Below are 23,560 nucleotides of genomic sequence, written 5' to 3'. Positions count from 1 at the left end.
TCTGTGATGTTAAAGTCAGGCTTGGAAAGTTCATTGCCTTTATTAGCACTTAGCAGCTCAGGGAAGATGATGTCTTAATATAGATACAAAGGAAGAATGAAAAAGCTAAGGTTAGGCATAGGATAAAGAAATTCCCAACAGTTGACATTTATATTTTAATGTGAGTGAATACAGGTCCTAGACTCCTTCCTTTATTCCAGACAAAAAGGAGAGGCAGGAGAGCAGCAGCAGCAGCAGTAACTAGTACAGTAGATGAGCAGGACAGCAGTAACTAGCATATGATCCAAGCTGGCCCTAACTAGTGAAGCTTGAAGGAATTGGTAATATATGGGCCTTGCAAGTGCTGAGTCAGTCACTGTCCCTGTCTGTCTACATCGCTGCTCTGACTTAGCCACTCAAAGCATTGACATTTACACTGGTATCCTAATATTAATATGGGGGGGAAAATGCCACAAAATCCTAACCAGATTTCCTTTTTCACCAGGGTGGATTGGGTGTCATCAGCCAGAGTCGGGGCAATAGAGTCTGCAGTGGTGGTAGAAGGTGCCAGGTTGTTTGTTGTGTGGTGGATAATGAGCTTGTGCTGCTGGTGTAAAAATGCATGGAAAGAGTAATTGTGCTGATAAGGGAAGATTCTGGAGCTCTGTGAGGTTAGCTCTGGCTGGAGTAACTCCTGGAAGGAGCAGGGATCCCACTTACATTTTTAACTTGAAATAGTTTGAACCAAAAAGTCATAGTTATTAGAAAGAAAACTTTTCGAGAAAGTATACTCGCTGGGATTTTCTTTTGCATCTTAGAAAATATTGACTGTCTTTTTCAGACACCTCAGGTAAGGTTTCTCTCGCCTCCTTATAGATAATGTAAGATGCAGAATCTTTTCTGAGTCTTAAGTCCACTCCTTCTGCAGCCAGAAGTGGGGAGAAGCCGCGCAGGATGCATTGCCATCTGAAGGGACCCAGATACTAGGTAGTCCCAACCCATCATTTCAGGCAGCTCTGGGTGAGTCACATGAATCCCACCCACTGCACAGTTGCAGGCTCTTGCAAAATGACTCACCACTCTGTTATGATAAATACCAGCTGAGAGTCTTGCCCTGTGCAGATGTAAAACACTTTAGCCTCTCACTGCAGCAACACCCTGGTGCAGTTATTCACTGTGTCCGTGCCAAAAGCTTGGTGGGTTGGTATTTTTTTTTCAGTTGACAGCTGATTTCGAAGAGGGAGACAGGCAATAAAAATGCTGTGAATGGTGAAGGAAATGAGCCTGACTCACTTCCACTTTCCCTTTCACATTTTTAATCCTGTGCAATGCTGCCTGTGACATGAGTGGGATTATGCTGGGATTACTGATAGCAGTCTCTGGTCTGCTGTGTAGATGGTTTTATTTTCAATCCCTTTTTTTTTAATGAATCTGTTTTTATTTATTTTCCCATTTCCCTTCAGCAACTTCTACCTGACATATTTAAGTTGCTTCTCTTTCATTCCCATTCCAGCTGCAAGCACATCTCCTCCTTGCAAGTAAATATGTTTTGAAAGGGAGAGGTAGGGAGAAATAAAGGTAATGCTGCTTTCTGTTTTGGTCTTAAAAAAATAAGGAGAAACTGGAAACATGAAAGGGCTGGTTTTGCAGTGAAACTGTGGTGTCTTTCAGAGGAAAGCATGGGCTGTTTTCATTTTCAGACCCTGGTTGAAGCTTGAGAGAAAAGCAGGTGACACTGGGTTTATGTTGACCATCCAAAGGCTCAGGAGGGGAAATCAAACAGGTTTCTTGTCATTAGCTGGCAGTCTGTAAACAAGGTAGTCCACATCACTGTGCCGAAGGTCAGCCTTTGTGTGTACAAGCAAGAATTTGGGAGGGTTTGGGCAGTGTTTGGCATTCCTTGCTGGTATAAATTGACCTGTCAAGTAGTGTGTTATGAAGCAGTGCCTGGACACATGGGGCAGAGGGGCATGAATGAACATTCAGGGCATGAATGAACATTCAGGGCATGAAGCCATCTGAAAGAATGTGGTAGGTGTTTGCACGTGTTTGCATGGAACTTTACATACCTCAGGCTTGGCAATGCACAGGGCAATGATAGAAGGGTACAAGAAAACACCCAAGAACACTCATAGACAAGGTGAGGAGCTGCTTACTGGCAGGTTCAGGTGCCTGGTGAGGGTCCATGACTGTCGATGCCAGAGGCCACCGCTGTGTGTTGGTGTACGTGTGTCCTCAGCAAACTGTTCTGCTTGAACAACTCAGCTCTTTGATAAAGATAACTTACTTATAATCCATATTGTACTTTCTTTATCTCCAAGTAATTTTGAAGTGCACCATTTGAAGACAATGCACATTTTAAATATCAAAGGAACATTTTCAACCCATATCTTTCATTTGGCTGGAGCAACTTTACTTTCTTTGATAGCCCGTGTGCAGAATAGCCTCCTTGTTGCAGAGGTTCGATTGTACCAAACAGGGACAGAAACATAAATATTTACTGCCATCTTTTGGGCAGTGAGGGTATGACTCATAAAAAGAAGGGGTCAATTGAATTACTCTGCATCTCCTTCAGCTTTGTCAGCTGATGCTTATTTGACCACCAAATAGTTGGCCGAGGAACATCAGTTTTTTGATAGTTATCAGTCCGAGGCTCTACATCATCTACATCGAGCAAGGTTTCTAAGGAGAGGTGCTTACCTTGATTTGAGCAAGCTGATAGATTTTGGGAAAAAAAAGCTAAAGTCTTTGAACACATCCACCCTTCTCCAGCTTTTGACACAGTGTGTGTTCATTGCTTCAGACTGCTGGGAGCTTTGTATTTTGCTCTGCTTTAATGCATAATTGGAAGAATTCCTGAAGCCAGACCCTGACTTTTTCAAGAAATACAATTTCAGTGCTCTTAAAATCTGCAAGGTTACAGTGTCAACATATATTGGTTTATTTTAAAATGTATATATTTTAGCAGGGTAGGATACGCTGCATCACACTCCTCTGACCCTTTCTTCTTACGTGGTGTACTGTTCAGTTGAAATGCTGCTTAGGTGACCTTTCCTAATTGCAATACAGTATTTTTCATCCCCTTGAGGTGTCAGTTGCATTTTTAACCTCACACTTAATCAAACTTCCAGTCCTGCAGTCCAACCAGAGACACATTTCCTGCTGTGGTAATAGCCCCTTCCTTGAAACTAGTTTGAATTTAATAGCAGCAAGGTACTTCACTCTTTACAAAAGGCCATGTCTCCTAGTGGACAGAACCTTCTTTTAATGCAATGACATCAGTTATTAGGTCTTTGTTGAAAGATGAAATTTTTGTCCGAGATTCGTATATGTTGCTGCTTTAAGTACAATTATCATCTTATCCTTACCATCTGGACCTCCACAGTGTGCCACAAGGGAGTGTTAAGAACTTGCTCAATGTAAAACTTGGTTTGTTGTTTATTGAGGGGGTGGCAGCAAAGATGATCGTCCTTCCGCTCACTGTTGTTCAGCTTGCATTGAGCAAGCAAAATATGACTCTTTGTTCTTGTCTTGTGTTTGTTTGTTTTAGGTGAAACTTCCTTTTCCTGTTGATCAAATCACAGATCTTCCAAGGAATGATTTCCAGATGATGATAAAGATGCACAAGCTAACCTCAGAGCAGCTCGAGTTCATCCACGATGTCCGTCGGCGCAGCAAGAACCGGATTGCAGCTCAGCGCTGCCGCAAGAGGAAACTGGACTGTATTCAGAACCTCGAATGTGAAATCCGCAAGTTGGTGAGTTCCGTGCTCTCGCCGCAGCCCAGCTCCACCCACTGCAGCCTGCAGGTCATTGACAGCAATTCCACTCCAGACTTCAGTGGGTTCAGTCAGTTTGTACATTCATAAGCAGAATGTACAGTAAGACAGTGCTACCACATTTTAAGGGAGTGAGGTGACTGGAGTGAGGCCAAGTGGCTGCTCAGAAAATTCCTCTCTCAATCATGGTATGGACAACTCAGGTGTGGTTTTTTGTGCTTCATGGTGCTTTGTTCTCTGCACAAGCTGTAGCAAACATAGTGTGAAAGAAGCAGGGATCTGTTGGAAGAAGCTGAGTTGCCATCACCTCACAAATGGCAGAAAGCCGCGTGACTTTGGGTTACTCACTGCTCCTTGTGCCTGTCTGCTTCCTGTCTGTAACAGGGAGATGACACTGACCTCGCAAGATGGTTGCAAGGCTTAAATCATCAAGGCTTGTGAAGCCTTCAGATGCTGTGCTGCTGAAGCCCTGGGGGGAAAAAAGAAAAATCAAAACATTGTTCAGAGTAGTGCTCCACTGATGCAAAACAAACAACATAACAAAGATAAACAAAATAGTGAGCAACTGCTTCCTGCGCTGAGTATAATGCACAGTGTGTACAGGATGAGTCAGAGGTTCTGCACAGTGAAAGAGTAGATGGATTCTCATCAGGTTGTCAAAAGAAGCAGGTCCAGTCTTAGCTGCACATGCCTGTCCCTCTGCACTGAGCTGGTGATGGGGAGGAGTTCCCATCTCTCACTCTCCAGAGCCCCAGGAGCAGCTCTCCCAGGGCTGGACTACCAGCAAGGGGTGATTCAGCCTTTAACCTGTAGCCTTCACTTGAAAATTAATTTGGGTTCATTGATTTCATGCAATCCTGTGACATTGCCTTTATTGTCTGACGTAATCAACTGTGGATAGAGAAAATAAAAATTTTAAGTCCTCTCCCCAGCACAAACACGCATCTCAGGGAAATGAATGAATGAATGGCATATGAGTGGCCTTGTGGGCTTGATCCCTGCTTTTGAGGAATCAAAAACCATTTGAGGTGCAGGATTTTTCCCAAAAAAACACTGACTTTCTATTTAGCGAAAGGGACTTGGATATGTGGCAATATGCAGTGAGTGAGCCAAGTAGGGAAGGCACTCCAATGGACATGTTTGCAAACAGTGAAGGGCTGGTGGGTGAAGTGATGGCTGGAGGCGTTTTTGGGCACAGTGATCACAAAATGATGGAGTTTTTGCTTGTTGGAGAGCTAAGGAGGAGGGTCAGCAGAACTGCCACCTTGGACTTCCAGAATGCAGACTTTGGCCTGTTTAGGAGACTAAATCCCTAAGGAGGCAGTACTGAAGGGCAGAGGAGTCGAGGAAGGCTGGACATTCTTCAAGAAGGAAATCTTACAGGCATGGGAGCGGGCTGACCCCATGCGCCAAAAGACGAGCCACTGGGAAGACCAGCCTGGATGAACGGAGAGTTTTGGCTGAAACTCAAGGAAAAAAAAGAGTTTATTATCTTTGGAAGAAGGTGCAGCGACTCAGGAGGACTACAAGGATGTCATGAAGTTATGCAGGGAGAAAATTAGAAGGGTAGAAGTCCAACTAGAACTTAATCTGACTACTGCTGTAGAAGACAATAAAAATGTTTTTAAAAACAGACCAGTAACAAAAGGAAGGCCAAAGAGAATCTCCATCCTTTATTGAATGCAGGAGAAACATAGTGACAAAGAAGGAGGAAAAGGCTGAGGTGCTTAATGCCTTCCTTGCCTCCGTCTTACTCAATAGTGAGACCTGTTGTTCTCTGGGTACCCAGCCCCCTGAGCTGGAAGACAGGGACAGGGAGAAGAATAAACACACAATACGTGATCACTGGAATTTCCTTTGTTATCTTCTGTTCACTTTGTGATCAGCAGTTTCCAGTCTCGTGAATTATATAAAGGTGCTGTGGTTTAAGGGTTTTTCACTTGGCTGGGCCTTTTTTATGAAAGACCCCTTTTCCCCCTGTAGTTACTTACTGTAAGTCACCCATCTTCTTGACACAGATGGTTTCACAGCAGACAGTGAGTGAAATGGTTGTATCCTCAGAGTTTGATAGGTAATATTTTTTGCCTGCTTTCTCTCACTCATTCATCTACCCACTCACATTCCCTTTTTTCCCTGCAAACTCACAGCATATTCTCCTCCATAATTCATCATCTCAAGATGTACTTGAGCATCTGTTTATTTTTTTATTATTTTTATGCTTTCTTGATAGATTTATCAATATTTTAGCAGTTCGTTCTTTTCATGTGCACTGCTCTCTTTCGCATTCACACAGCTGTATGCTTCCAGTGTGGGCTCTGGACCCAGGACAATACTATCAGCTGTCAACAACTACCCAGAGCTGGATTATCTGAGTTGTGGAGCTTTCACACCTCAGATGCCGAGACATCTTGGGTTTAGCAGTGTTACTAGGTGAGATACGTGGCTGTGCTGCTTTTGGGGCCAGCTCAGCTCTGGAAATAGTTCTGGTACTCTACAAAATCTCATCAACTCTCTTGAGCAGTATGCCCACCTGCCTGAGACAGAAGGAGACGCAGCAGGACCATCCCAGTCAGTCTACACTGAGTCAACACCGTTTTTTAGAGGTGAAACCTTAGGCTGGGTTCATAAAAATATCTGTATTAGATCATAAAAATATCTGTATTAGATCAAGCCCAAACCATTGAGCACCAGGACGTAAGAAAACAAGCCATGGTGCAGTCCCCAGAGCACACTTAGGTCCTCTCTTCTGAATAAACTCACCTCTCTCAGTGGTAACAGGGCTCCAGGGGGTGCACCCCAGCCTAAGCAGCCAACCCAGCAGTTCAAGGGTGAACCAAACATTGGCAGCTTATCCTCACTTCAGGAATTAACCCCTGTGTTCTTGCTGATTAGATGGGAAATGGCACTTCTCCATCGAAATGGTTTTTTCAGAGTTCTTTTGTATCATCTGTCAGGCAGCCTTAGTTTATACAGGGAACAATTCTGTGGGAATAACTTGTGATTCTATCCTCTTCCAGTTCAAATGTTTTTCTCCAGATGCTTCCCAAACTACAGTCCACGCAGACCTCGTGGTAGTCAAATACTTGATGTATTTGTGACTTTTCTTCTGGCCATATGAAAACAACTGTGACATGTTGGTGTTCTTGGGTTCTGTTCATACATGCCCAGAATGAGCATGCAGTGGATGTACCTTCCCCAGCCTAAGATGCCTTCTTTCTTTTTCAGGTGTGTGAGAAAGAGAAATTGCTCTCCGAAAGGAACCAGCTGAAAGCAAGCATGGGAGAATTGTTAGACAACTTCTCGTGTCTTTCCCAAGAAGTGTGTAGAGACATGCAGAGCCCGGAACAGATCCAAGCTCTCCACCGATACTGCCCCGTTCTCAGACCCATGGATCTACAGCCAGTCACCACCATCAGCCCCACCCCAGCTGGTGTGGAGCAGAGCCTGGTGACCTCCCAGTGCGTCGGGGAGAGCATGCAGTGCTGCTCGGAGCAAGGCTCAGTGCAACTGGGAGCACCCTGGCTGCCCAACAACATCTCGGAAAATTGTTCAGCTGGCGGGGGGTTGGATGGAGCTGACGCAGGTACTTACCCCGAGAGAGAGCTTCCACCAGAGCAGAGCAGCCAAACGGTCACGGTAGACTTCTGTCAGGAAATGACTGATAAATGTACAACAGATGAGCAGCCTAGGAAAGATTACACCTAGTGACTCGTAACCTTAACATTACACCTGGTCAGGTGTTCTTCAGTCAGCCAGTGGCAGTGTTCATTTGTTGTCTAGAAGAACGTATTTGGTGCACACTACAGTGGTCTTAGCAGCAATACTGTTTTTAAGTATTCCCTCCTCTCTACAAGCAGGAGTTCTCTTCACAATGGTGCTATCCCTTGCTCAGGCAGGGAACGAAGCAGTGGCAACACTGTCTGTTTTTGTATGTTGATTTCAATCTTAACAGGGATGGACATAACACCTCTGAGGACCCAACCACAGCTTTTTTCTCAGTGGCCCATGTCACAAAACCCTAACTCAGGAATTTCCTCTGAATGTTCAATTTTTCATTGAAGACAGCTTCTTTACACATCAAAGTTTTATAGCTAAACTGTACATATTATATATAATATATATAAAATATATATATCCATATGCAAGAGTCCCTGCATGCCTCAGTTTTTCTCATCCTACAAACTGGAAGCTTTCATTTCTATTGTATAAACAAGTTCCAACATTCCTTTTTGTCTTCGATGCTAGAACTAGTTTGGTAACTTGTTACATGATAATTTTTTCCTCAGTTCGCAGTTCAGCAATAGCATTCAATTTGTACTTATTTATAAAATTTTAATGTTGGAAACTTATTTGAGATTTTATTATAGACAATTTTTTTGGCACAGCCATTTTGTGCCACTTGAGCAATGTGGAGTTATTTTATTTTCTTGCAGATACTGTACAGTAATGGTCAACTTTGCCACTTGCACTGAGTTTCTGGTCAAACCTCTTTTCATAAATGAAGTCACGACTTCAGAATAACTTGAGTATATGGTTTTCTTTGCTTTATGGCTTAAAGGAAATAGAAAATTTTTAGCTAATAGACAAACACTCAGGAGCTCATTATGTAGTAAAAACGGTCTTGCCAAATACTGAATTCACTATACAGTTTGTAAAGAGAATCTGCTTGAATTATTTTTATATTTAGACTTCTTTCTGTTTCACAAGCCAAGTTTAAGTGCTGTTAATGATGCTTTTGGAGTCTTATAGGGGAAAGTATATTTCACTCTTTAGAGAAAAGTGTATTTGACAACTGGATCAATTCATCATATGTTCCACGAAGTAAGGCAAACAAGAGATCTCATCAATATACTTGGGGGCTTTTTCTCCAGCCCCACTCTGCATCCTTTACTCATGGAAGCAACTGCTGCTCCGGCTAGTCCCCAGAGCCTGACCTCAGCTGTCCTCAGACATTACCTGTTCTCCCCACCAGACCCAAGTTGCAGAGGTGGGTCTGGTGAAGTCTGTGACCCTGCCTAGGTAGGCGGAGTTGCAGGATCACACCCCTAGTTGTTAACTTTGGCTTCCTTATGGAAGTCCAGCTAGCACTGTATCCTCTAAGAGCAAAACATACGTTTGCCAACACCCGATTTGGTCACTTACCCATCAAATTCTTGTGTTCCAGGATCCTCTCATCCTGCAGCATTGCCCTCAGCACAAGCTGCAGCTAAAAGAATGCTGTCTCAAAGGAGACTACTCAGTGAATTGGCTTAGTTGTAACTGTATTGGACTTGTATCTTAATGTTGACTCATGTTATGACTGTGTGAGACAGCAGCTTTCCAAGCATAACATCTGTATGTACAGTGTAGACAGAAGAACAACCTCCTAATGCTTTTTTAATAATTATTACTATTCTAAGTGTACTGAGTTTTTATTTTGTGGTTCTTTGCCCTATGTGTGCCAGGTTGTGTGGCTTTATCGACGACAACTGTCATGTGCTTTATTGGCTGATATTGTTTGTTCTCGCTGAAAAAAAAATGACCAGCTGTTCACACCTGTTAAAAAAAAAGGAAGTGTGGGGAAGCAGCTTCTCAGAAGCACTAAGTGATAATGTGGTCTTCTGTGCTAACGTTTACACTAGAGGTGTGCGCTGGTGGTTTTTTGAGGCACTCAAGTAGATCAGCATCTTGAACCCTGGAGGAGGAATCAGCTCCCTCTCTCCACTTTCTTCCATCTTCAGACTGTGCTCATGGACTGTCGCCCACTCGCCACAAAGTCTTGCTTTTATCCTCTTCATCCAAACTATTGTAGCCAAGCTACTGAGGAGGAAATGCATATAGCATGTGCCATGTTTGTTGAAAATACTTTTTTCCCCGCATGTACAAAGAAAAACTAGTATATAATGTAGGAAAATATTTATGTTTAAGTATTAATCATTACTGTACAAAATCCTTACCTTTAAATGTTCAAAAATATACAAATGCCATAAACTCCTAGTTCACATGGTTGAAAAAGGGGGAGGAGTTGTCCTATCTTTTTAGAAGAGCTTAACCTAAAAATATCTGAACCCCCTCCCAGCCATCCTTTGCAGGTAACTTCACTGAGAAGCTCTTTGGCGGGGGGGTGGGATTTGATTTTCCTTTGAATTCGTTGACGTTGCAAAGCAGTTCTGTGCTTCGCAGAGAAGTTTTGTTTCTATGAGACCATGTTGAAAGCTAGAATTTAAAACTAAATGTGAATCACATTATAGAGTCATAGCTACTTGGGGGGACTGGGGGCGGGCGGGAGGGAAGGGTCAACTGACACAGTATTTTAAAGATGTTTTTCTGTTGCCTTTTTTATTTTTAAGTGACCTCCTATATATATGAATAGATAGAATGTTTTATGAGTATAAAACCAAGTTTTAACTTGCTTCCTGACATGAAGATTTACTCTACTAACAACTCATGTGCAACTGGTACTCTTGACCTCATTCCAACGGTTTAAAAAACCCACCCACACAACCCATTGCGCTGCAGCTCTTAGGTTTGACCTGGCCTCATACTGGTGCTGGGTCTCTTGATTTCCTCTACCTTGGGAACTGATATTTAAAACCACTGCTCAAATAAGTGTCTCTTCCTCAACCTTTCGCTCGTCTCTCTTTTTTATTTCATTCTTTCCCATTAGAAGTGGCTGATTTTGTGTCATTGCTTCCTATATTTACATGTATCATGGTTTTTCAGTGGGGTTTTTTTGGTGGTGGTGGTGGTTGCTGTTTGTTTCTATTTTGTTTTGAGGGGTTTTTTTGCTATTTTGAACCATGTGGCTTTCAAAGCAGTTTCTGGGCTAACATTAAAGGAAGATATTGGGAGAATTAGTTTCAGACCTGGACGCCAGTTTACATACCCAACCATTCTTTTCTCACAAAGACAAACCAAGTGACCACAAAATATCATTGGGAAGAGCAAAAAAAATCTGACAGCAGAATTTTAAGAGTTTGGCCAGTGGTCACTGTGATCTTAAGAATCTCTTTGCATTTGTCCAAGAGGATACATGCAGCATCTGTCCTGCCGGGCGTTGCTTGGGAATGGCGTGGTGAGACCCCATCTCCCCGCTGAGCACTGTACTGCTCCCATGGGCATGTGAGTCCTTGGAGCTCTGTCCAGTCTGTATCTAGTCCTCCTTTTCCTCTGCTATTGCTATACTTGTATTGCCAGGAAACCTCATTTCATTTAGGCTTGTTATGCTTTGTCAGGTGAGTACTACACTATATAATGTGTTTGTTTCTCTGCGTTCTCTGGGGGTGCCTTGAACACAATTAAAGCTCATTGCAAGCTGATTCTGGAACAAAAAGGTAGTGAAAAAATATATTTAAAAAAAAAAAAAGAGAGAGAGAGGAAAATCAAAACGGAAAACAAAACGGAAAACAAGCAAAACAAAAGCAAAAATGTTGGCTGTGTTATCAGGAGATCCCAGTATTTATATCACTGACTTCCTAACGTGATGACTCAGGCGTCAAGAGTTTGATGCTGCAGTATAAAACTATTATTTTATATATTGTACAAGTAATTTATTAAATGTCTTTCTAAGGGTATATGCTGCTTTTAAGATGCACTATATTTTTGGATCTAATCCCTGTATTATTTTTTTCCCAAGGAAGTAAAATGTGCTGCAAAAGCAAGCCACAGTGATTAGTATGCTAACTGCTACTTCTCTTTAAAAAGGAGAGTGGGAACGAGATACATAACTTTGCTAAGTGGATTAAGTCCTGCCAGAGAAATGATTAATGCTGATAGTGTGGTTGTTAATCTGGAATGCGACACTTCGTCAAGTCTGTATCCTAAAGAGTGCTTACATAGAAGTTAAAATGCCTAGATATATGTTTAATTTTTTTAATATGTGACTTCATGATTGCCTAGTAAATAAAACAAATCTGCATGCTGGACTCACTATAATCCTGTAATAAAATGAAAACTGATCCACGAGGAGAAAGCATGGTGAAGTGTTGCGATTCCAGAATCAACACCACATCCTCACCTGTGTCTTGTAATCCCCTGCTGTGATGGTGAAGAGAGAGCAAGGGGTGCACTTGCAGAATAGGAGACCCACAGTGAATTTTGCAGTGAGATAAAGTGAACTTTTGCCAGGTTTCCACAGGCTTACATTTTGCTCCACTTCACATCCTCTACCATTGCAACATGGAGTGCTGCTTCCACCTTTTTTTTTCCTGATCTGAGATGATTTTGAAGGTGCCTCTGGGTGAATGTTGTAGCCTATGGCTACATCATTTTAAAAGTCTCTATTTTAGGGCTGCCTTGAGAAGTTTTAGCTCAGTATGAGCAGCGTCTTTGCATAAGGAGGGGATCTGCTAAGTATGGAGCAGTTTTATTTTTATCAGAAGTGAGGTGAAACTAAAACTATTAACATAAAGAATTTCTGCTCTCTTTCCTGTTAGAAATTTTCTCAACAGATTTTTACTTCATTTCAGTTTTGTCTCTGCCAACACAGTCCAAGTTAATTTTGCATCCATATATAAGATATGTGTATGTATGTATACATACATCTATAATTCTAGTCAGAGTGTGTGTTTGTGTATTTTCCTGTTTATAATACATATATGTATATTTATAATACTCCCTGGAGTATTTTATGACTCAGGCATCAGGTCTGATGCTGTAGAATACAATATATGTGTATATGCATATGTTCAAATACTGTGTGTATATTTAAAAGATCTATTGTTGGTGGTCTGTAGAATAATTATTCCCTTTACTCTCAAAATTTTAATGGCATTACTTGCAAAGACTAAGTGTACAGTATTTTCCTACACTCCACCAAGATAGGTATTATTTATATCGAAGTCAATTATTGATATGCATTTTAAGGTATTACACGGATAATATTGCCATTTTTGCAAACAAAATCACTTTTGGGCAGGAAAGAATAATAAAAATATCTTTTTATGAGCTCATTACCCCAACCAAACAACTGCTAAAAAGCCAGTTAGATGACTCCTGTTCTTGTACAAACTTAAGAGACTGTGGGCAGAGCCCTTGACTTAAGTGAAAGTCACTGTGTGGTTCATGCAGTGCCACTGTTGTCCCTTTTGGCTAATTAAGGGCATGCAGAAAAAAACTAGCATCCCAAAATAGAAATGGCAACTGGCAGTGTTTGATTTCATTGATTGCTTAGAAGCAGAGATTGTCCCAGGCTACAAACCTAAATGACTCCCCCCCGTTTTGGAGGGAGCCAAGCAGGGGCTGCAGTCGACGGTGGGCTCATCCCTGCAGCCAGAGGAGCCCACACTCTGGGATGTGGGCAGAGGAGGGAGCAGCTGCCCCGTGCTGGGAGCTGTGGCTGGCACCCCGTGCCCAGGCCAGTGGTACCCTGCATCTGTGATGTACCCGAGAGAAATGTGCATGTCCTGTTCCCCTTTGGTGATATTCGGTGCGTGGTTGTTTACTCAAAGTTCCAAGCATCACCTTTGATTTCAAGGGTGGGGATGCCCTAAGAGTTTGTTCCAGAACCAGTTGGTTACAAGTGCACCTCTTATATATGCCTTACAAACTTCAGAGGCCATATTCAAAACAGGGTTTTATCAGTGTATGCAAGGGGGTGCAACCCCTCTTCTCTTCCTCCCCAGGTCAAACAGTATGGACAGTTTTCACACATATCTACCTGTATAACCCTCTGTACCTCTCATAACTGGTCAATGACTGTAACAGGTTACATCAGGTGTTTTTTCTACATACTTTTTACACAAATTCTATGCGATTAATGTAACTTAATTCAATGCATCATTTTATTGTACTAGTTCTTAAGCTTGTCTTTATTTTTTTTTCTAGGTGACTGTGGTTTCTTGTGATTTTTATTGTATAAATAAATGAGGTGGCTGTTGATGCTTACTCTCTGTTACTAAGAATTTTTACCTTTTTGGAAGAAAGCATTGCTATGAACTAATGAATTTAAAATGTCATTTACTCATTGTAAATACAGTATTGTGCAAAAAAACAAAAATGAAAAAAAACCACCCAACCCTTTTCATTCATTTGAATTGCTAGTGTTAACTGAATTTTGTCTAGACACCATTTCTGTTGATGAAATAAAGACATATCATTATGTATTGTAAATCGCCTAATCTTGACTCTGAAATCAATGTTGCAGGGCTCGGTTAACACGTAGATTGTAGGTGAGATTCAGGAGGGTAGGTTGGGTGTGCTTGTTACTGCCAGGTGAATCTCTAGACTGATGAAGAGACTTCTACTCACGTGGTCCCACTGCTAATGCACTAGTAGTCTTTGATCCAGGGATCCAGTTACCTTTGATCTGCAGGAACAGCCCAGGGTGTTCCTTTGCAAACGTGAAATAAGTTTTTTTGGAAAATCAAATAAGCTGTATCTATATGCATTCCCCTAGTGCATGACTTCAGGCAATTCTGCTCAGTCTTTGTTTTGGTCTTCTGAAGAGCCAGTGTTCTTATTGGAAGGTAAGGGAAGAGGCTGAGGTTTGTTTCCCCTTTAAGGAAAACGTGAGAGAAACTTAGAGAGGTTTCTGTAGAAACAAAACATAGCTGAAAAATCTCTGTAGTGTTCCTCTCTGAAAGAGGAAACCTGTGCCATGGACCATTAGCAGAAAAGCCAGAAAGGAAAGAAGAAATTACAACAGCTTCGGATGCTATTACCACAAGCAGGACATGGGGTCTAGCGGGGACTGTTTGTGCTGTGGGGCTCCCACATCAACCACCTCTCTCCTTGTGTCAGACACAAGCTGGGAGCCTGCTCAATAGCTTGGCAGGAGACCCTGGGAGGGGGAATGGCATGACCAGTTGTCCTACCCTGGCCCACATGCTTGCTGGCTGTGGAGTGGGGAGGAGAGCAAGCTGCTAGAGGGGGGTCTCCAGGCTTTTTTTATCACCAAACAGGAGACCGTAGATCGTGTTCCCTGGGCCACCAACCTTAGAGATGCAAGCTGCATTCTCCTCCATCTGCAGCAGTGAAAGTTGCCTGCAGTGTTTCAGTCTTAAGGTTCTCATGGAAGAAAATCAGACACTACTTTCCATTGCATTACTCAGTTTTCTGAATCTTCCTGTTGAGCATGTATGAATATGAGGAAGGCTTCCCACCCTATCAAATCTGTCAGAAGATGTTGCATCCACTGCATCTACACAGCCTGGCAGTAGACAAAGTACTTTAGCAAAGCTGTTTCTCCATCCCTCAGTTGTTACTGGCATTTAATGGCCACCATTTCAAGTATTTCCTTTTTTTTTTTTTTTTTTTTGCCTTAAAATACTGAACAAATGCACAGGCAATTTGTCAATGAGTTTCTAGTGAGGCAGAATATGAATGTAAATCACACGAACTTGAAAAAAACAAAACACTGCAATCTTTATGCTTGAGTTATTTTCCAGCAGTCCTGCTTTCTGCTAGCCTTGCCTTACAGTTGTCAAGTCATGGAGGATTTTTATGTTTAGGGAAAGCTGCATAGCAAACGAACTTGTTCCAAGATCGCTCCCTGCTGAGCTGATAGCAAATGTGAACTGTGATAAGCTTGACAAATAAAAGCAGCTTAAAGTATGTGGCCAGAAACAGGGTCAGGGACAGTCAGAAGAAAGTGCTTTATTTTCCAGGTACACAAGTGGAAGTGATGCTTTCTTGGGCTGCATAAAACCCAGAAAGCCAACCCTCCAGAGCTAGGCTGTCCTAGCAAACTGAAATGAGCTCTTTTTGGCTTTGCTTGTCTTTTGGTTCTTCTGTATGAATTAATGAGACTGTGAAACAAATAAGATTTTTGTGACCATGATGTGATCTTCTCAAACAGCAAACTAAAAAGTATAGATGTTTTGCACTTAAATTGTCTGATATCAGTTTCAATTTTGAATCCAAAAGCATTAGCTATGAGGACGCTACATTAGCATGGAAAAGCTCTATCAGAGTTTGAGGATTGCATTAGCAAAGGCAGACGAGCAGCAGGTATTCTTCAACTGTTTTTTTCCCTTGCTTTAATTTTCTGTCCTTTCAGATTCTGTGTTTCCTCTGTCTTTTTATTCATTGGCTGTTGAAGTCTGGAGAGATAGAGACCATGTAGCCTTCCAGGTTACTTTCAAATCAAACTATTCCTTTCTTGTCAGTGGCTTGGGTCTTACGCTACCTTGAAGGTCTGTGGATCAGGCTGGTTTCTGATATGAACACCACTAGCATGCACAACAAGTTGTACATCCCAAAACGCTCCCTCAAAGACACAAGGGTGTTTCTGCAGTGGCAGCACACACTGACAAGATCCAACTCAGTCTACGTGAGAGAAATCTTGAGTCGTGGAGAGAGCTACCCATTAACACCAGCAGTCAGAGTACAGTACAGCTGGGATTGGCATGAAATGGAGGAATAAGTGTTTGCTTCTTTAAACTGTATTATCAATTACACATTATAGCAGCGGGAGAGGGGAACATAGCAACAGAAAATCTGCTTTTTGTCTCTCTGCTGAAGGCAGTTTGTGCTTGATCCCTTCGTTTATTTCTTCTCCTTAGAATGTCCTTACTTTTTCATGATGGATGATAGTTCTAGGAGCATACTCTGAAAGATAACAAGAGAAAGAAAGCATGAATTGGCTTAAAGGAGAAAAACAAATGCTATCATAGTAATTAACCCCAACACATAGTGAAGGGTATCTGGTGTTTAGCTGACAACAAACTTGCCTTGTAGGGCTTTGGTCAATGCTAAGGGGAGGGTGGGAAGAGGGGCAACACCTTGCTTTTAAACCAGAATAAACACATGAATGCATTAGAGTGACCAGCAGGTTGAGGGAGGCGATTCTCCCTCTCTACTCGGCTCCTGTGAGACCTCACCTGGAGTGTTGCATCTAGCTCTGGGACCCTGATATAAGAATGTCATTGGAGCTGCTGGAGTAAGTCCAGCGGAGGGCTGTGAAGATGGGCAGAGAGGCTGGGACACCTGTCCTATGAAGACAGGCTGAGTTGGGGCTGTTCAGCCTGGAGAAGGCTTCAGGGAGACCTTATAGCACCTCCCAGTACCTAAAGAGGGCCTACAACAGAGCTGTAGAGGGACTGGTAGCAAGGGCATGTAGTGATAGGACAAAGGGTAATGGCTTCAAACTGAGAGTAGGTTTATATTAGGTTTTAGGAAGAAATTCTTTACTATGAGGGTGGTGAGGCACGGAAACAGGTTCCCCTGAGCAGTGGTGAATGTGCCATCCCTGGAAGTGTTCAAGGCCAGGTTGGGTGGGGCTTTGAGCAACGTTGTCTAGTGGGAGGTGTCCCTGCCCATGGGGGTGGGGGTTGGAACTAGATTATTTTTAAGGTCCTTTTAAACCCAAACCATTCTGATTCTATAATTCTGTGGTTTAATAATTTGTTTGAAATCAGTGAACCCATCCTAGAGCTCTTCCTATACCTAGTAAGGGGGCTTGTATATTTTTGAATTCTTTAAAACCTAACAAAGACAGACTCAATTAAACAAGTTCCACTTTTCTAAAATCCAGCTTGTTTGTTGCTGCACAAATCCTCAGAGGGGTTAATTAGTGTTCAACTGCTGCTAACACCCAAAGTTTATCTGTGTTTGTGCAACTGGTGAATGGTTACATTTGGGTGGCCAAGTGGCTTTTGCAGAATAATTGGTACACTTGCTGTCATCACCACAAGCTTCTTCTGAGTGCTCCAGGGCAGAATAAGATACAAACACTGTGGGATTTATTTATTTTTTTAAAGAGGTGTTTTCACGGCAAAGCTGTACAAAACCAGCAGTAGTTACCAGAGGTGTAAATGTGAATACCTGTAAGGATTCTCAAAAATCCTAGAGGAACACAGGGTTTTTCCACTCCCTCACCCTACCTCTAGATTTTCCTGGTGGAGCTCAGCTGTATAAATAACTCCTCCATGGTTATCAGGTTTGTTATTTCAATGTACATTCACTCTTATCAAGCTGTTGCAGCCCCAGAAGCAAGAGCAGGTGAGCAGCTAGTTAAATGAGTGGATATTTATTCCTTACATGTTGTTGAAAGGTTGAATAAACATGCCATGTTCTGAAGAAGATGGCAAGCACTCATGCTGAACAGCAGCTTTCTCCTCCCTATCCTGCTCACTATGGAGTGTTTTCCCAGTGGGTAAGAGGCTCAAAGTTGAATGGAGAATTGAGAAGCAGGAAAAAATTGAACAGCATAGAGGAATAAAAGAGCAGTGCAATGAGGAAAACCAAACCTAGTGAATTGTAAAATTTCCCCAACTTTGACAGAACCAGGATTTCAGCCCCAGAGACTTCCTTTTCTGAAAATGAATAAAATCAGCAGCCCTATCTCAGACCAATTCTGCAATCTGAGGGTATCAGCGTCACCACCTGCTTCATTGTCAATTTTATCCCTTCATTCACCATGAGAAGGGAGCCTGGCTTTTAAAGATACATTGGTTACTTTGTAGCCAAAAATACAGACTTAGAAAAATTACAGTGTGAAAGCACAGGGCGCTCTGGAGGAGAGGATGGGGAAGATGCCGCACTTCTTGAAAAACAAAAATCTGGAGTGTCTAAAAGGCCTAATTCTTTATGAAAATCTTGATCTAGTAATTTTGGTTGCTAAGAACATTACACATCTTCTAGTGATTTCCAGTTTTGTTTTGTGATTTAGGAACTTATCATGGCTTCATGAAGAAACACAACCATTAGATAATGTCAAGCCCCCCATCTTCTTGGAATACCCTTGGGTACTCTAGCAAGAGCACTAGCACAGTAGTTCTCTTAATACAGATTTAGGCATGGGTTGCAAATGTGATAATTAGTTCCAAGTCATCTGAAAGTTGGTGCCTTTGTGAAGAGAATTGCCAATCTAGTGTACATGTTCCAAATCCCAGTTAGCCAAATTAAAACTTCTAGGTTTTAGAGTACACCATAGAATTCTTTAGAAAATTATCACATGGATAAAGACCAGAAAGAACTGATACTGGACATGCTCAGGTAGCATGCAACTGGAATCCTCTGCTTTAGAAGGGCAGGAAACACGACTAGCAAAGACTTCAAATGCAGCTAGCAAGGAAATACCAGCCAGCCTCCAGCTTTTGTAGAAATGCTTGCATTCAGCTATTGAATTGGGATGACACTGTGACACTCTGAAGATGGAACCTCAGGCTGTGGTCATCTCAGATGAGCTTTCTGTTCGTTCTGTAATCGTTCCCTGGTTTGCAGAAAATGGGTGAGGAGGAAGACTGCTTGATTCTGGCAAACGGTGCCTTTGGAAGTAAAGCTGCCGTCTTCTCTAACTGGTCATTTGGAGTGCTCAGATCTGTTTTTCATGGCCCCCAGAGATAAGAAGAGAGTTATTGGATGGTTGTAATGGCTTCACACAGCCCTGCATGCACAGGCTGTGAGACAACCACCCTCAGTGCAATCCCCCGAGAGTGCCTATTCTGGGCTGTAATTCCTGGCCCTGCCTATTTTCAAGAGAGCACAGGTTGTATCGGTACTCATTATATACTGACCTTTGACTGCATCAGTCAATTAATCTTATCAGGCTTAAGCATGGATTATCCATTAGTCAAGACCCTGACTGGTGCAAATTATGAGGGTTTTTTCTCATAATATCATTCATGTGCAGAGTCCTATTGACAGCAGCATAATTCCTACACACCTTTGTGGATCCAGCTCCTGGCTGTCAGTTATGATTGTGGATATACTAAATTCAGTGAAGCTCTTTTCACTCAGCTGTGTGTGAAAAGCTGCCATTTAAGACCTGCTTTGCCTAATGGTGTCTGGCAGCCTGGGATCATGCAGAAGATGCCCTCTTGCTCCACAGCTATATCTCCCCTAAAATAAAAGTTAAAATGTGGTGAGAGATGCAAACCTTAGGGCAGAACTATGTGTGTACCCACCATATTTCGTAGAAGATAAGATACTGTATATTCTCTAAAATGTATCCTCTAAGTGAGCCTTGGAAATTATTAATGTGGAGATAGTTATCAGTGAAAAAATTGTTTTCTGTCACTTCAAAGCATGCTGAATGTGGTCCTCAGGACCAAGGTTTTGGAGACTTGCAGATAGTCTGACTTCAGCTGTACACAGTTGCTGGATTCCCCTGTCAGCGTAGAGTTTTGTAACATTATATTGAGATTAGCTCATCCATACAGTCAGCAATGCTCTTGTCACTGTGTTTAGGTGGAATGAAATCAGTTAGAAATAACCCTCATGTCATGCATTGACTCCATCTTTGCTTTGCTATGTGCTCGAAGGTCCAGTTTTGGTATTCTGTCCTCAGAATCTAATAAACCTAAAGCTTGACCAGCAGTGCCTCAAAAAAAGGTATTTTTTTTCCCAATGGATCTTTAGCCAAATAAGTTTTTTAGGTTTTCTGTCTCTCTCACTTTGGCTTCCTCGTCTGAATAATGATTAACTTTGGACAATGCAGTGTGAAAGAAACAGAACTGAACATGAAGAGTGAGTAGTTTGGGTGTAAAACTAAACAGTTGCAATGTAAATATTTTGTCAGGGGTTTATGCTGCAGTTGGACGCGAAATGATGAAATGGCTCTTCATCTCCACCAATTCCAGATGAGGAAGTTTTAAACAGCCTTCTAGTTTGCACTGTGGCCAAACATGGCTTCCCTGTATAAATTCTACCAATGGGAAAGGCATTTCTTCTTTCTTATATACAGAGATGGTCTGGTTTGAACTGAAGTCTGAAAAAGTTGAGGAATCCTGATAGCCAAACATGCATTTTGTATTCAGTATCCTACTGCGCTGTTTCATAAGGGCTTTCAGTGAAGAACTAAATGAATTCTCTCTTAAGGGTCCAAAGCAACCTTTCCTCCAAAGAGGAAGTCCTAAGAAGAACTTCCTGTTCTCTTTGAGAGAGGCAGTTTTGTACTTATGAAAAAAATCCCATGATATGACCTGACCAATTACTATCCACCACCTGGTCTTCATAGTTTGATCCGAGGGTCCAGTACATTACAAGAGGTAATTTTAAAACATTTATTTGTGCCTAATGATTATTGTTTACTTGTAAGAGATTCAGTTTTGCTGTGGAAGTGGTGGTGATAATACTGGTCAGGAAGAAGCTCATCACTGGCTGAAGATCAAGCATCCATAAACTGTACCATTAGACTTGCTCAGTACTTTCAATGTCCTGACTCACAGAGTGCAGTTGACTTGTCTGAACACTCTTGCAGTATCAGATGGATAGATTTTGTGTAGCTTTGAGGTTTTCTTTCAGCTAAGAAGAAAACTATAGTGTTTGTGGGCAGCTGCAGTTGTCCTGCTGTCTTACCACAGAACATGGGTAGGTGTTTGGTTGGAGGTTGCCAGAATGGTTATTGAGCTACAGAAAGTGATATTTTCAATGTTGAGTTGATACTCATCTCTCATTGAACCTAATACGAAGAATGCTACAGACAAATTCTGGCCAAATGGTGTGGATGAAGGGAAAAAGAAAAAACTGGAACCAGTATGGAACTAAAGATGACAGTTTGGGAAAGTTATCAAAGAAAATTGAAGAACAGTGTCAATTCTGCTATTAGGCTACCCAGCTTAGATTAGTAAAATTTAGGTTAGAACAGACTCCATTTTGGCTGTTTAGAGTATGTTTGTTCATGTGGATTCACTGTTACATTAAAAAGTGTCTGTGCTTTCTCTGCATTACTGTTGCAAGTCACCGTTAATCAGGGATGACAGTAGGATGGCATAGTTTTGTAAGCTTCATTTGGAAATTTTTAATACAATTACTTTTTAAGTACTTATTTTTTTAAAAAACATGATCAATAGATTTTGAATGCTCTTATCACACAGATAAATCTAGTAATACACATTTTTCTGTTCTCTAAACATTGCCTCTCCTATGAGGAAAGGCTGAGAGAATTGGGGTTGTTCAGACTGGAGAAGAGAAGGCTCCAGGGTGACCTAGTAGTGGCCTTCCAGTAAGTAGAAGGGAGCCTACAAGAGAGCTGTAGAGGGACTTTTTGCAAGGGCTTGTAGTGATAGGACAAATGGGAATGGCTTTAAAATGAAAGAGAGTAGGTTTAGTAGGAAGAAATTCTTTATTGTGAGGGGGGTGAGGCACTGGAACAGGTTGCCAAGAGAAGTTGTGAACGCCCCATCCCTGGAAGTGTTCAAATCCAGGCTTGAAGGGGCTTCAGGCAACCTGGTCTAGTGGAAGGAGTCCCTTGACAGGGTGGGGGTTGGAACTAGATGATCTTTAAGATCCCTTCCAACCCAAATCGTTATATGATTCTATTATTCATACATTATGATTGTCTTCTGGAAATCAAGTTAAAACATATCAAACCAATGCCGAGTGCCTTTGACCAAATTAAATGGTTAATATAGGAATTGGGGAATACAGACTGTAAGAGTCTTCAAGTTCTAATGCCCAGGTTCCACATATTTGTGATGCACCAGCATATTTGTGTATTGAAATCAGTATTCATAAAATGCTGCAGCAGTGCCAGAGTGAAGTGCATTTGCCAAAATCTTGACTCAGTTGTATTAAGAAGTACACGTACTTTTAAATATTGTGTGCTGTAAGCAGGAAGCACCAGGTAGCACACCTACATCAGTCACACTTTAAAATGCTAGCACAAATCCTACACGTAATGATCTCCAAAGACAGCATGCTGGAGCACTGTTACTTTCAAGAGTAATGACATTGTTTTGCAAACTGACTGTATTTCTCCGAAGAGCTCCCCTGGAAGATAGAGTCATTGTCATTACACAGGAAAAGCTGCCAAGCAACTTCTGTGAGTTCGCAACAGGGTGCTACTGAAATTCTGTCTTGCTTTAAATAACTTTCTGCACTTCACCTTTTTAAAGAGCCTTCTATCTGAATATCAAAACCCAGCAGATCAACAGATTAGGCTCTAGGCCCTCTCTCTGTATTAGAAAGATTGAAGTGGAAAGTGGTTCAATTGCACATAAGTGACAATTTAACATGGTTTATGCTGACTGGCTTATTGTAGGAACTGTCATCCCATGAAAACTGGAACCCACAAACAGTTTTTGGATGAGCAATGTAACGGTGCCTTGTGTTTCTTACCACAAAAGATTTGAAGTTGGTTGGTTGGTTTTGTTTGTTGTCTATATAAGAAAAAAAGGGGAGTGGGGGTGTTTAGGAAGAGCAAGGAAAAAAAATTGAACAGAATCTATGATTTTGAGCTTTGTGTGAAGTGATCTTGTTTATTACATGCCCCAGAAAAAGGTATTTATGGGCTTGCTACTGCAAGCGATTGTAAAGGAGCCTCTGTGCTCTCAAAGAACAAAACCTGTTATCTGAGGCAACCACAATTCAAATCACTTTTAAGAAAGCCTTGTTGATTCTTAAGTGCAAGCACTATATCTTATCAACATTATGACTGTAAGCAAGCCTAGAGCATGGGGCCAAAGAAAAGGAAGAGCTGCTGAAAAAGCAATTCTGTAGTCGTTGGCTCTGGCATTGCAATTATTTGGTGGGGTGTTTTTTAATGCAGATCTTTTGATTTATTCATTGAACAATTATTCAACTTGGAGGTCACGTCTGGGACAAACCCGAAACTGAGAGAAGTTGTGTCATTGAACTCAATGCATTCAAGGCTTCTTTTTCTTACACTGGCAGGAGCTGAAGAAATTTTCCCTGGGACAATCCTCGTCCAGTTGATTGGGATGATGGAATGAATATAAAGAAGCTGGGATTCGGTGACTTAGAGCTCCTCGGGACTCAGTAATTCCCTGGTGTTCCTGCTTTCACTGCAGAAGGAGGCCGAGCGTTTGGGAGCTTGGCTTTGTCCGGGAGGCCGCGAGGCGCTGGGGCTGTGTTGGAAGTCCTGCCCGAGTCGTCCTGCCCCCTGGCTCGTCCCCTCCTCCCCAGGGCCGGCACAGGGTG

At 42.0% G+C, this 23,560-nt stretch overlaps 1 protein-coding gene across 6 annotated transcripts in view; it reads left to right on the top strand.

The window, feature by feature from the left end:
- Positions 1 to 13,846, top strand: part of BACH2 (BTB domain and CNC homolog 2) — a 145,281-nt gene extending 131,435 nt beyond the window's left edge. For all 6 annotated transcript variants that reach the window (XM_017742853.1, XM_017742857.1, XM_008640268.2 and 3 more), the window contains 2 exons: positions 3,530 to 3,736; positions 6,983 to 13,846. In XM_017742853.1, the coding sequence (XP_017598342.1) occupies positions 3,530 to 3,736; positions 6,983 to 7,462 (687 nt within the window). In that variant the 3' untranslated portion in view covers positions 7,463 to 13,846. The remainder of the gene's footprint in view (positions 1 to 3,529; positions 3,737 to 6,982) is intronic.
- Positions 13,847 to 23,560: the final 9,714 nt, after the last annotated feature.

Source organism: Corvus brachyrhynchos, unplaced genomic scaffold (genome assembly GCF_000691975.1).
Source record: "Corvus brachyrhynchos isolate BGI_N302 unplaced genomic scaffold, ASM69197v1 scaffold87, whole genome shotgun sequence".
Classification (NCBI taxonomy): domain Eukaryota; kingdom Metazoa; phylum Chordata; class Aves; order Passeriformes; family Corvidae; genus Corvus; species Corvus brachyrhynchos.
The sequence above is the reverse complement of the archived record's forward strand: the minus strand, read 5'-3'. Positions and strand labels throughout refer to the sequence as shown.